This window comes from Camellia sinensis, chromosome 12 (genome assembly GCF_055761805.1).
Source record: "Camellia sinensis isolate YWXY chromosome 12, ASM5576180v1, whole genome shotgun sequence".
NCBI lineage: Eukaryota > Viridiplantae > Streptophyta > Magnoliopsida > Ericales > Theaceae > Camellia > Camellia sinensis.
In genome coordinates, this window is record NC_138972.1 from 91,016,512 (window position 1) to 91,030,486 (window position 13,975).

The 13,975-nt window shown below is 33.3% G+C and overlaps 1 protein-coding gene across 3 annotated transcripts; it reads left to right on the forward strand.

The window, feature by feature from the left end:
- The first annotated feature begins 1,338 nt into the window (after positions 1–1,338).
- LOC114269514 (ruBisCO large subunit-binding protein subunit alpha, chloroplastic) lies at positions 1,339–5,368 on the forward strand. Of its 3 annotated transcripts, XM_082899214.1 has the most exons (6): positions 1,339–1,524; positions 1,626–1,821; positions 2,258–2,432; positions 2,577–2,669; positions 2,761–2,833; positions 4,750–5,368. In XM_082899214.1, exons 1-3 carry the CDS (start codon positions 1,471–1,473, stop codon positions 2,305–2,307), a joined length of 300 nt encoding a protein of 99 aa, XP_082755340.1. In that variant the 5' UTR covers positions 1,339–1,470; the 3' UTR covers positions 2,308–2,432; positions 2,577–2,669; positions 2,761–2,833; positions 4,750–5,368. The 3 variants fall into 3 exon arrangements, with proteins under 3 accessions (XP_082755340.1, XP_082755339.1, XP_082755341.1); XM_082899213.1 differs by having other exon boundaries at positions 2,258–2,669; XM_082899215.1 differs by lacking the exon at positions 2,258–2,432.
- The last annotated feature ends 8,607 nt before the right edge of the window (positions 5,369–13,975 follow it).

The window sequence follows — 13,975 nt, forward strand, 5'->3', positions numbered from 1 at the left end:
TATGGCCGGAGAGCTATGGTCGATGGAGGAGAGCTATGGCGGACGCACGATGGAAGAGGGAAGAGGGAAGAGGGAGGAGGGAAGACGGATAGGGGTGGGGAAGAAGGAAATATCAGGGCCGTTCCCGCTTTTTTTTGTCTTTTTTTAAGTATATTTTTTTTGTCTTTCAAGTACGTGTATCACACCTTTTTCATTGTGCAATTCTTTTTCACTTGACTTCAGCAGGTGCCACCTCAGAGGGAGTCATGGGGTCAGTTTTGGAGGGGGTCTGTATTGCCACTTTGTCTCTCTCTCGCTTATCACTCTGTTTCTCTCTCTCTCTATCTCTCTTTTCTATCTGTCTCTCACTCATCTCTCTCTCTCACTACCCATCTACTCTACCACCTTCACCACGATTGCAAATGTCACCCCACTACTACCACTGTTGCCACTCCATCTCTATGACTACCATGACTACCACCATCGCTACCATTCCACTACCACCACTATCACTACTGCCACTACTACTACCATTATCCCTCCTCTACCATCGCCATTCCATCATCTCTACTACTACCACAACTTCACCACTAATCTCCTTCGCCATCACCACCACCATGACCTCTTATCCACCACCTTCACCACTACTGCCGTTCCTTTTGAAACTTGATTCAAATTTATTTTTAAAAGACTAAAAATTAGTTTTATGAAAAAATTTAAAAAATCAAAGCTATTATACTTGTCAATTTTATATAATTTTTTGAAGGATATGATCAGCTTGTTTGGTTTAGATTTTTAGTATTTATTTTTCAGGAAATTGAAAATTTTTATTATGTGTGTGTGTGTGTTTTTTTTTTTTTATTATTATGTTTTCACTATTTGTTTTTAATATTCTAAGCAACTTTTTGTAATTTTTAAATACACCACACATAAATACACTTTAAAAATATAATATTTGTAAAAAAAAAATATTTATAAAATTCACTAAATACTATAAATATATATATATACACAAAAATTTAGTACATTTTTCGTATTCTTGTGTATTTATTGATTTTAAAATTTTTTTTGACAAATATTTTATTTTTTAGATACATTTAAACAAAGTGCATCTAAAAATATAAAAAATAAAAATTACTTAAAATTTTAAAAATTCACTAAAAATAAAAAATATAAAAAAAATAAAAAACTCAATTTTTAAAAAATTGAATCAAAAAAATCGAAATCAAATAATTTTTAAAAATTCAAAAATACATTTTTTAAAAGAAATCAACCAAACATGATCTCAATTTTTTACCTCCCTCCCAAATTTCACAATGTTCGAATTTCCCACAAAACCCTATCTCTGATTTCGTTTTCCCTCTCTTTCTTTTCACGCTCAAACAGAAAATTCACCAAAAGAAAAGCCCTAATTTCTAAACCCCCTAACGCTAACACACAGTGTACTCTCCACTCAACTCTTTCCTTATCCACACACACTCACGCACAGAAATGGCTTCCGCGAATGCTATCTTCACCGCCTCGATCCTCACTTCTCCCAAACAGGTAATACTATCATCACAACTCTTTATCTGCTGCCGATGCATGCATCCGTGTCTATGTATGTATGTATGTATGTATTGATTGATTGTGTTGCGTGGATTCAGGGGAATTTGAGAAGTAGGAGAGTGAATCAACTACTGCAAGGTCAGAAGATGAATTACAATGGGGTGTCCTCGAGTCGGCGGTTCGTGGTGAGAGCTGTTGCGAAGGAGATCGCGTTTGACCAGAGTTCGAGGTCTGCTCTTCAGGTAGGCATCGATAAGCTTGCTGATGCTGTTGGCCTCACTCTTGGTCCTAGAGGTATAATCTCTCTCTCACTCTCTCACTTCTTCTTCTTCTTCTTCTGTTTCCATTTCTTTGTAGAGTTAGATGTTTGTTATTTTACAATTGTGTTTGTTGATTTGTAAAAAAAAAAGAGTGATTGCATTAATGTTAAATCTTAAAGTTCGTTTGAATTGAGGACAATAAAAGAAATGCATTTCTTTTTATTCATATCACCTGTTTTGATTAATAAAGAGATAGAGATGTGGTGAAATGGAAGGAAATACTCTTAAAATTTCCATTTTGAATCTCTCTAGAAGTGAAAAGATTGAGAGAAAAATGTTACTAACAGATTACTATTTTTTTTCTGTTTCATGATACTAAAACCGTCCCTTTAAATGTAGAAGAAATAAAAATAAAATTGACTCTTTGGTAATATTACATAAGAGTTTTTCTATTCTGAATGGAATTGTAGATGGCTGGTCAGATCAAGATCTATTGGCTAAATTGTGGAATATAGATTGAATGTTGGATTAAAAAACATACAACAGTGAATCAGTATGAGAAGCTGTCTCCATTTTAGGATTGATTCGTTGGAAACTCTGTGAAGCCCTCCTTCCTAGGGAGAGGAAGACAGAAAGAGAAAAAAGGTTCAGTTTAGTTCTCATTCATTGGCGGGGGGATTTGTTCTACACAGAGAGCATTTTATTGAAAAAAAGAGAGCATTTTTTTAATATATTATTGCTTAAATTTGTTAACTACTTGATTAATAATGTAATTCTATGGAAATAAAGGGTATCTCAACGGATAAAATACTTGATGTAAGGAGGCTGCTAGCAGTCAATGTAGGCACATGCCACCTCACCAACTATTCTCTATGCCATGAGGTAAGTCTTGATATACATACATATATTTATGAATGTTTATTTACAAATTTTAATTAATTATTACTTTTTTGTTTTTGTCTTTTGGGAACAGGTTAAAGGACATAGATTGAATGATAGGTTGGAGGTTGTTTCTCTAAAGCCCTGTTTGCTGAGGATGGTTGAAGGTAGGTTATGCTCATAGTCCAATATCTACACCAATATCTATAACTAATGGTTTGTGGGTCTGGTGCCATTAATAGTTGTTGGCTTTATGAATCACTATTTATAGGTAGACTTTTATGGAATAAGATTCTCTATAATATTCTTTTTGCAATAGTTTTACAAAAGGTCAAAATTATTTTGTAAAATTATTGCAAGAATGATTATGTTTTGAACTTAAACCATCTATTTAAATTATAATTGATACTGTTTTGGGCTTAAACCACTCACTTAAACTAGTATTGCAAGATTATTGTAGAGAATCCAACTTTGTCTTTGATGATCCAGTGATAGCATACATTTTGTATAGTAAACTTAAATGAGAACCACTAAAAACTCAGAAAAAATAAAATTTAGAATATTACTCAAAATTTAAAATTAATGGTTGAGATTCACTCAAGATTTAGCCCTACAATGTAAAGTTTAAACACACATCATAGATAAAAACTTGTGGGAGAAAACGGGATTCCAACCGGGTTCCCGGTTTGGGAGTTAGAGCCGGATTTTACTTTAGGCAAACTAGTTCCTTAAGAAACTTAAATTCGAAGTGTTAATGCCCCAAAATCACCAAACGGCATCGGTTTAACACGAAACTTGACACACACGACGGCTTAGGCACGAGAGACTTGTGGGAGAAGACATGATTCCAATCGGATTCCCGGTTTGGGAGTTAGAGGCGGATTTCACTTTAGGCAAACTAGTTTTTTAAGAAACTTGAATTCGAAGTGTTAATACCCCAAAATCACCAAATGGCGTCGGTTTAGCACGAAACTTGGCACGCACGACTGCCTAGGCACGAGAGACTTGTGGGAGAAGACGGGACTCCAATCGAGTTCCCAGTTTGGGAGTTAGAGCCGGATTTTACTTTAGGCAAACTAGTTTCTTAAGAAACTTGAATTCGAGGTATTAATGCCCCAAAATCACCAAACGACGTCGGTTTAGCATGAAACTTGGCACACACAACCGCTTAGGCATGAGAGACTTGTGGGAGAAGACGAGACTCAATTCGGGTTCCCGATTTGGGAGTTAAAGGCGGATTTCATTTTAGGCAAACTAGTTCCTTAAAAAACTTGAATTCGAAGTGTTAACGCCCCAAAATCACCAAACGACGTTGGTTTAGCACGCAACTTGGTACATATGACCGCCTAGGCACAAGAGACTTGTGGGAGAACACGTGACTCCAATCGGGTTCCCGGTTTGGGAGTTAGAGTTGGATTTCGGTCTAGGCAAACTAGTTCCTTAAGAAACTTGAATTCGAGGTGTTAATGCCCCAAAATCACCAAACAGCGTCGGTTTAGCGTGAAACTTAGCACACACGACCGCTTAGGCACGAGAGACTTGTGGGAGAAGACGGGACTCCAATCGGGTTCCCGGTTTGGGAGTTAGAGGCGGATTTCACTTTAGGCAAACTAATTCCTTAAGAAACTTGAATTCGAAGTGTTAACGCCCTAAAATCACCAAACGGCGTCGGTTTAGCACGAAACTTGGCACGCACGACTGCCTAGGCACGAGAGACTTGTGGGAGAAGACGGGGCTCGAATCGGGTTCCCGGTTTGGGAGTAAGAGCCGAATTTCGGTCTAGGCAAACTAGTTCTTTAAGAAACTTGAATTCGAGGTGTTGACCCCCCAAAATCACCAAACAACGTCGGTTTAGTACGAAACTTGGCACGCACGACCGCCTAGGCACGAGAGACTTGTGGGAGAAGACGGGACCCCAATTGGGTTTTCGATTTGGGAGTTAGGGTCGGATTTTTGTCTAGCCAAAATTATTTCGTAAACTATCTTTGTAATTATATGGTAGTTAATTTTTTATGTTTTTTTTGTAATTAAAATATTAATACCATTATATTGTCATTAATTATTTTTATTTTGTTATTTTCAGATATTTCCTGAGTAGCAGTTTGCTTATTGTGGAATGCGGGCGTGTAAATATTATGACCAACTTTTATTTTTGTAACCCACGGAAGAATGAAGACCAAAACTTTTGGTTTTGGTTTACGTTATTTAGATTTGTGAACAACATTATGGCGCTGTTTGGGATTCCGAGAATTAGGCTATTATAGCCTCATTTGATTTTTTAGCCCAAAAGCAACACTGTGCATGGATTTTCAAAAAAAAAAAGAAAAAAGAAAAAAAAGAAAATAGGCTGCTGCTGGACAGTGTTGCCCCAAGGGTGAAATTACCATTTTGCCCCTTTATATCAATTTTAAAAAATAAAAAGTTAGGGATAAATCTGTCATTTTAAATTTAAACATCATTTCAACACACTTTTCAATACAATAACTCAACTAAAAAATCATCTCATCTTCCCAAACATAAAAACTAAAATAGCTACTAAAATAGCCAAAAAGTCAAATAGTCTACTAAAATAGTCACTTCCCAAACGAGGCCTATGTATGTATTATGCGACATTATGTAGTGGGATAATTTTTATTTTTATGAATTTTTATTTATGTATTGTTATGAATGGAACAACATTATGAATTTTCATTTTTTGTCAACTTTTGTTTATGTATGTATTTATATTATTATGTAATTATCGATTTTTTTTAGTTATTTTTCATTTAATACAGGTTATTTTCATATTTTTAATAATTTTAATACAGTTTTTTTTTTTTTGAGACGGCAGCACACACCGTCTCAAAAAAAAAAATTAAACCAAGGTTTTTTGTGACGGCACCGTTACTGTCGCAAAAGATAGGGAATTGGTTGAAACGTAATGCCTTTAGCGACGGTTTTATTGCCGTCACCAATACTCCTTTAGCGACGAATAAACCTTTAGCGACAGTATTTTTTGCCGTCACAAAAGACTTTTTTAGCGTTGGCAGCACAGTGCCGTTTCAAAAAACTCAGATTTTCACGTGTTATTTGTGACATAATTTTTTCGTCACAAAAAAGGCATTTTGCCGTCGCCAAAAATTTGCGACGGCGTTATGCCGTCGCTAAAATCCTTTTACAACCCCCTTTGTTGCGACCTCCACTTGCCATCGCAAAAAGTCACTTACTGTCGCAAAAAACCTTTTGAGACGGCGTTTGGGGAAAATCAATTTTTTTGTAGTGTATAGTTCAGTTGACTAAAATTTTTGCACATTATCCTCCGTTTGGGAAGTGGTTTGGAGGCTTTTTTGGCTAAATTTTTTACAAAAAATAAAATAGATTTTTTTAGTCTAATAAGATAAAACATCACATCCAATTCATAATCATTATATTTTGGGGGTGTTTGGGAAGAGATGGTTTAGGCTAATGTAGCCTCAAAAATAAAAATAGCCTAAAAGCCTTTAATCAAAAGGTTTTCCAAAAAAAAAAAAAAAAGAAAAGAAAAATGTGGCCGGCTGTGGCTGTTACTGTGACAGTGGTAGGCTGTCACAGTGACAGGTGGTAGAATTATACTTTTGCCCCTATTGGTTTATTTTGAAAAATGTGAGAATAGGGATAGAATTGTCATTTTAATTACAAACATCATTTCAACACATTTTTCAATACACCAACTCAAATAAAAATCTATCTCATCTTCCCAAACATAAAAACTAAAATAGCCTACTAAAATAGCTAAAAAGTCAAAAAGCCTATAAAATAGCCACTTTCCAAACGAGGCCTCTTTCTCTCATAAAAAATTCAAAAAAATAAAAATCCTTCCCAAACTAAGGGTATGTTTGGTTTGTGTTTGAGAGATGTGTTTTAGAGATAAAAAGTACGAAAACATGTTTGGTTTGGTTTTTTTTAAAAGATGTTTTGGAAAATTATTTTGAGATAGAGTTTTGGAAAAAGTGATTGATTTGATGTGTGTGAGAGAGAGATTTGTTTGGAAAACTTGTTTGGTTTACAAGTTTTGGGAAATTTTTTTGGGAAAATTTGTTTGGTTTGGTTATTTTTGAAAACTTATTTGTAAAGAAAATTTCCCAAATTTTTTTCAGAAAATCAAAGCAAACGAGCTCTAAATTTTTTAGTCTCAAACTAAAATAACTAAAAAAAAAAATCAAAAAATCAAATCCCAAACGGGCTTACTCTTATCCCGCTGCCCTAGTTGCAACTTCCTATGTACCCAACCAAAAAAAAAAAAAATGTCTCCTATGAAAAGGCTTCACTAGTTTTATTTATTTATTTATTTATTTTTTATTTTTTAGATGGGACGCTTCACTGTTTGAGAATGGCAAGTCGAAGTGTCCTATTGCATTCTTCATATAAAAACCTACAAGTAACTTTTACTAAATATTTAAAGGGCTAAATTACAAAAAATAAAAATAAAAATAATAATAATAAAAAAAATCAAGGTTTGGGTATTTTTCAATTTAAATTTCAGAGTTTTAATTCTAACAAATTAAATTTTAGAGTTTCTTTCGTGTTTCAATGTAAACTTCCGACCACATCCGTTTGATTAAACTAATGGAATTTGGACAAAATTCTTAGATTCAAATATACATGTTAAAACACTTGTATTTCCTTCATCATAACTCCGTTTCGTTTATTTTTTGCATCGTTAGATTTACCTCATGGCCTAATTTTCAATTCACCCCTTATACGCCTTGTTCCACCTCTTTTTGCGTGCCTTTGGAACTCCGAAAGTTGGCCAAAAATAAGATTTTTCTCTCTTTGGGCAAAATTTTTAAATTCAAATATACATGTTCAAACATTTGTGTCTCATTCATCGTAACTCCGCTTCGCCTCATTTTTGTGTCATTGAATTCACCTTATGACCTAATTTTTGTTCCACCCCTTATCAGCCTTGTTCCACATCTTTTTTTGCATACTGTTGGAGCTCTTAAATTTAGCAAAAAATAATATTTTTCTCTCTTTGGGAAAAATTATTATATTCAAATCTGCATGTTCAAGCACGTGTATTTCTCTTATCATAATTTGGTTTCGCCTTATTTTTGCGTTATTAGATTTACTTCATAGCCTAGTTTTCATTTCACCTATCATGTGCCTTATTACACCTTTTTTTGCATGTCGTCAAAACTCCAAATGTTGGCCAAAAATAAAATTTCTCTCTCTCTCTCTCTCTCTCTCTTTTGGTTTTGTTTTCCCTCTATCTTCTATCTCCATGTTTCTTTCTTCTTATTTCATTTCCACAATTATTCTAGTTTTTTCTTTTCCTTCATGGCCCTTCTACTAAGCTCGTGGTGGCTACCGAACCTCTGACGGTAGCGGTGTCGTCGAATATAAATATATATGACTTACAAAATTGGAAAGAAACATAAGAGGGGAAAGGCCATAAAGGAAGAGGAAAAGAGAGAGTAATTGTGGAAATGAAGGAGAAAGGAAGAAGCACAGAGATAAAAGATTGTAACAACTGTACTCTGTCATTAGCTACTAACCCTTAATTACGAATGCCTAATATGTGTTTAAGAAGAAATTATAAGTTAATTGTGCAGCTTATGAATTATTTGTGTATATATCTGTCTATGGTAGGAATATCTGTCTGAATTTCTGGTTTGATATGAAAATTGAAGGCCTTATCGGTATCTGATTACGAAATCAAATAGGTTTATGTGTTAATTAGGATTTTAGAATTTTATGACAACTTTAATTAAAATTTGATTTGGAACCAAATAATTAGAATACATTAATAATTAAAATGAATTAGCTTAGCTTTAATCCCATTTAATTAAGTAAGCTAATCTTATCATATAAATAAGGCATGTAAGCCTAGCCAATGATAATTCTATCATCTTCTTGAAGACAAAAACGTAGAGAGAGAGAGAGAGAGAGAGAGAGAGAAGGAGAGAATTTGAGATCAACATTCTAGAAGAAGGAGATTTAAAGGAATGACTTGGAATCTAGCTAGAGATTTGGAAATTGAGAAGATCAACTTAAAATTCTTGATAACTTAAGGCTTTAGGTGAGTAAGCAACTCTTAAATATTGTGTTTGTCATACATTGTAAGAAAACAAGTGAGATAGGTGAATTACCATGAGAATTAAGTTTAGATTATGAAATTGGGCATCAAGTCATGCATGCATGCACATTTCATCATAATTTGAGTTTATTTTTCAAGAAATTCTCTCATGCATGTCATTATTCTAACTTGGTTTTGGAGGTTCATCATGTTCTATACCATTTTGTCTTAATTGATCATATTTACAAAGTAAAGAACTTAGATTATTACATGGATGTCTATGACATGAAGAAAATAACATGCTTTTGAAAGAGTTGGTTGAATGTTGGGCCTTGGTTTTGAGAATTGATCTTCATTCTATGTTTTTATACAAGTGTCTAAGTGTTTTCTACAAGTTTTGGCCCAAAAGAATGAGTTTTAATGTGTTAAACTTGTGTTTTGAAGCTTGAAAAACAATCTGGAAATTTTAGAGTTTGCAGGGTTTGCTCGAGTGGTGAACTCTTCGCTTGAGCGTACTTTGCGAGCTCTCAGAAGTTTTGCAAATAGTGTTGTTGGCTCGAGCGACCAAAGTTTCGCTCGAGTAAACTCACCTTTGTTAGGCTCATGGCTCGAGTGACCAAAAAGTTGGCTCGAGCATAAAATCCAAGCTCTCAATATTTTTGCAGACCAAGGGATCCGCTCAAGAGACCATAGCATCGCTTGAGTGAACTACCCTGCTTTCTAAAATTTTGCAAAGTGTTCCAAATGCATAATTGCATCCTCATTCCATCTTAAGCATTCTTAAGCCATGGTTTAGGCTACAATAATGAGGAAATGAATTAGAAACAGACTAAGAAAGAATATAATAAGTCAAGTGTTTTCAAAGTGTGTGTTTCAGTGTGTGTTTCAGTGTGTGTCTGTCACGTGTTTGTGTAGGTTACGCGCCGTTATCCGTCTGATCTGTCTAATTCGTGTGATTTGCTTCTGGAGCTATCTGTGAGTAACAACTTTGTAAAGATATGTTTGATTATACATATTTTCTAATTGTACGTTACACTCTGTTTTCTGAAATGTTATTTTCTGATTAGATTGAATGATTGTCCGATTTCTGAAATGTACTCGTGACATCCTTAGCATTATCTGTTATCTGTTACTTGGTATTAAGGTTTCATGTGGGTTCCATTCACAGAACTGATTATGCATAATCAATTATCTGATCTGCATGTAGGTCTTAATGACCATTTCATGTGAATATGGGTCTTTATGACCAATTACTCTGCATGTGGGCTGTTATGACCAATTTGATCTGTTTCTCTACATGTGGGTCTTTATGACCAATTTGATCTAGTAGCTAATAGATGTACCACGTATAATTGTTTACAAATCTGAATATGTATGAGAATCTGTTTCAGATCTGAATTCTGAATTTGTTATGGATATCATTCATCAAAACCTTTACTCTAATGTTATTCACTGGGCTCCAACTCATTATTTATATTATGTATGTAGGTGACCAGGCTTGCGACTTAGAGTCTAGATTTGTTCTATCAAGCTAACTACTATGCCTCATATGGAGGTTCCTGAAAGTCTTTTATGGATAAGTTTTGTAATCAATGATTGGGAACAAGTTTAAGCTTTTATTTATTTTTTTTATTTGGACAAGTCTTTGTGTTAATCTATAAATACGGCTAAGTCCCTTTTTGTTTATCTGTACTTGTGGTGACGCGAGAATGATGTCATAATATATGTAAATATAAGTTTAAATTGTCAGTCCCATATAAGTCTGTACAGCTCTATGGACATTATATTTTTGATATTTGCTTTCGCTAGCCCCTTATTTTGTTAATCTGATTCAAAGGCCTTCGATAATCTTAGGATTACTGCTCGGTTACGATGCTGAATCTATAGGGGCAGATTTGGATCGTGGCAAAGATAGAAAAAGAAAAAAAAAAGTATAGAGAGAGAGAGAGAGAGAGAGAGAGAGAGAGAGATATTATTTTTGACCAACTTTCGGAGCTACTACGCAAAAAGAGGTGGAGCAAGGCGTATAAGGGGTGGAATGAAAATTAGGCCATGAGGTGAATCTAACGACATGAAAATGAGGTGAAACAAAGTTATGACGAGAGAGATACAAGTGTTTGAACATATGTATTTGAATCTAAAAATTTTACTCAAAGAGAGAAAAATCTTATTTTTGACCAATTTTCGGAGCTTTGACGATACATAAAAAGAGGTGGAACAAGACGTATGAGGAGTGGAATGAAAACTAGGCCATGAGGTAAATCCAATGATGCAAAAATGAGGTGAAACAGAGTTACGAAGAAGGAGTTACAAGTGCTTAAATATGTGTGTTTGAATATGAGAATTTTGCCCAAATTCCATTAGGTCAATCAAACGAATATGGGCAGAGGGTTCACATCGAAACACGAATGAAATTTCAGGGTTTAATTTATCAAAATTAAAATCTTGAGGTTTAAATTGAAAAACACGCGAAACGTAAGGATTTTTTTTGTAATTTGCTCATATTTCAAGGGTCATTAAGATGGTAAAATAAATGTTTTTACACAATTATATATGTATGCACTTTCTATATATTTCAATACAGTTTTAAAATTTTCATATTTACTTTAGTCCAAAGTCACCTTTTTTTAATCCACACACACAAAAATATTTAAAAAAAAAAAATTCATTGATGTAAAAAAAGTGAATACAAAGTAGAGCAGTTCATTTGTTTAAAAAAAAAAAAAGAAAAGAAAAAAAAAGAAAAAAGAAAAAAGAAAACGAGTAGAGTAGTTCATCAAAATTACATTAAATATAAAAGTCATGGAAAATGAATGCATGTTAAAAAGCCAAATCCAAACTAAGTTTATATTAGTTTCTTTTTCTTTTCTTTTATTTATTTATTTATTATTATTTCACGGTATGTACATCTCTTCATACACATAATAACATGTTATAAGTTTATAGTTGAGAGTAGACGATTATCTCTTGTGTTCTCAGGAAACCTTTATGATCATAGTAACAAATCACAATAGCTGTGAATGTAATTTTAATTTGAAGTGAATCATGTTTATCTTATGATTTGTCTTTCTTATATGTTTTGTTCGTTGTTATGTTTTGTGTTTAACCGATTCTAATTAAGTGTTATAGCTTTTTAATAAAAATCACAATCAAGTGAGATGAAACATATCAATAATACACATATCGAGATTTTACATGAAACATCAATATGTGGCTTGAATTTTTTCTCTACATAGACCTACAATACACAAATTAATAAATCCCAACTATACACCTGCTTCTAAATTTTTTCTCTAAAATTCCAGGTTAGTAGAATTTTCCGACACATATTACTTAGCTTCACTTTGTCAAGCTTAGTTGAATTATTTCAACCAAATCATTGAATATTTCCCAACAATGACGAATATTATTTAAGTCAACCTTAGTTGCATCGATTTTAATCAAATCATTAAACATTTCCCACTTGTCGATGTTAGTTATCAAATTGCACGAGCGCTTCGTCCACTCACTGGACATCTTACCACGACATTTTTGCATATCATTGGGTTAGGTTAGGAGAGAGAGATCTAAAATGAGATAATAAAATAAAGAAAAATAATTTTAGTATCTTTTTTTTTTTTTTCATTTATGATGTGGAATATATATTAAATTTATGTGTGCAAGTAAAATCCATTATATTTATAAAAAATAAAATAAAATAATGATGTGTAAATAGAATTTATATATATAATGAATAGTGTATAACTCATGCTATGCACGGGATTGAATAATGATCGATAAATTTATTTTTTCATTAGCATAAAATATTTTTACAATTTGTTATCTATTTTTTTTTTTTTGAAATTTTTAGTCTTTAGTGATTTGTTAAAATTACATCAAAATTATATTATTTTTCCTGTCCATCTTGTGTAGATGAATATATATTTAAAAAGAAAAATTGAAATTTTTTGTAAAAGAAAATTGAAAAATTCAAAATAAGCCCAAAAAAATTCATTATTTTTTACTTATTTTTATCTTTTCTGAATTTTTTTTCAAACTTTTTAAAATTTTCAAATTGTATATACTTAAAGTATCACTTCAACTTTTCTTTTTTTTATGGGATGTAGCTAAGGAATGGTTAAAATTTTTGATTTGAAATTCTATCTATAATTTATTTATTTATTTATTATTTATTATTTTTTTTAAGTTAGATATGACTAGATGTATTTTAAGCCATATATATAAATATATTCAAATTTTATACTAAAATAATAAGTGGAATTATTTTTAGTAACATTTTTTTTTAAAAAAATCTTTTTAAATTTCAAGTTAGGTATGGAGATGGCTATAACTTTTTTTTGACTTTCTACGTAAAAATATTAAATTTGAAATTATAGAAATAGAATATAGATATATACGTCATAAATAGTTTATAAATTAATAAATTGAAAAAAAAATTCCATATTAATTAGGAAAAATTAGTTTAAGGTCCTTCTCCCATATTTAGTAATGGAAGAGATCCAAATATTATTTTATGATGTCTAAGGTCCCTCAACCCTCACACTCATATATTACAGAAAAATTTCTCAAATCAAACCTCATTCTCTTTCTCTCTCTTTCTAAACTCTCTTCCTCTGTTAAATTCATATCTTCTTCTTCTTCTTCTTCTTCTTCTTCTTCTCTCTCTCTCTCTCTCTCTCTCTCTCTCTCTCTCTCGTTTCTACATCTCTTTCTCCCTCTAAAATGTTTGTATTAGGGCTTCCAAATCCCTAATAATTTTAGAGGCGAACCATCGGTTGAGCTGCCTAGATCAGAACATGATTTTGCCCGAGACAGTACAAGCCAATGTAAATTTGTCCGATGGCAACCAGACTATCAAAGAACTGATGGAGCCACCTCAGGTCCTGTTTGAGGCAGTGAAGGTCAATGTGGAGCCATCCAACGACATTCAAGCTGTAGGAGGGCAGATAGAGCTTCAGCTTGGAGAGTTTTTGACTGAGGTTGCTCCAACCAAGGGCGGGCGAATCGAGGTTTCTCGGTCGGAAGTGGCTCAAGTAGTCCCGATCAGTAGTCCAAGTGCATCTTTGGTGGCTGTTGGTATTGAGGAGGGAATTACTATGTCTAGGGGTGAAGATAGGGTGATCAAATTGAAGGATCAGTCAGGTTCAGAGGTTGTGTTTGAGGCAATACAAGTCAAGTCAGAGCTATCCAGAGGCATTCGAGCTGCAGGAGGGCATGCAGAGCTTCAGCTTGGAGAGTCATCGACTGTGGTTTGCTCAGAGTGGAGTGGATT

Excerpts from the sequence above, each read along its gene's own strand:
- LOC114269514 (XM_082899213.1), top strand. The coding sequence starts at position 1,471 with ATGGCTTCCGCGAATGCTATCTTCACCGCCTCGATCCTCACTTCTCCC. Across the intron at positions 1,525-1,625 it reads TCCTCACTTCTCCCAAACAG|GGGAATTTGAGAAGTAGGAG; the intron begins GTAATACTATCA and ends GCGTGGATTCAG. Across the intron at positions 1,822-2,257 it reads CCTCACTCTTGGTCCTAGAG|ATGGCTGGTCAGATCAAGAT; the intron begins GTATAATCTCTC and ends ATGGAATTGTAG.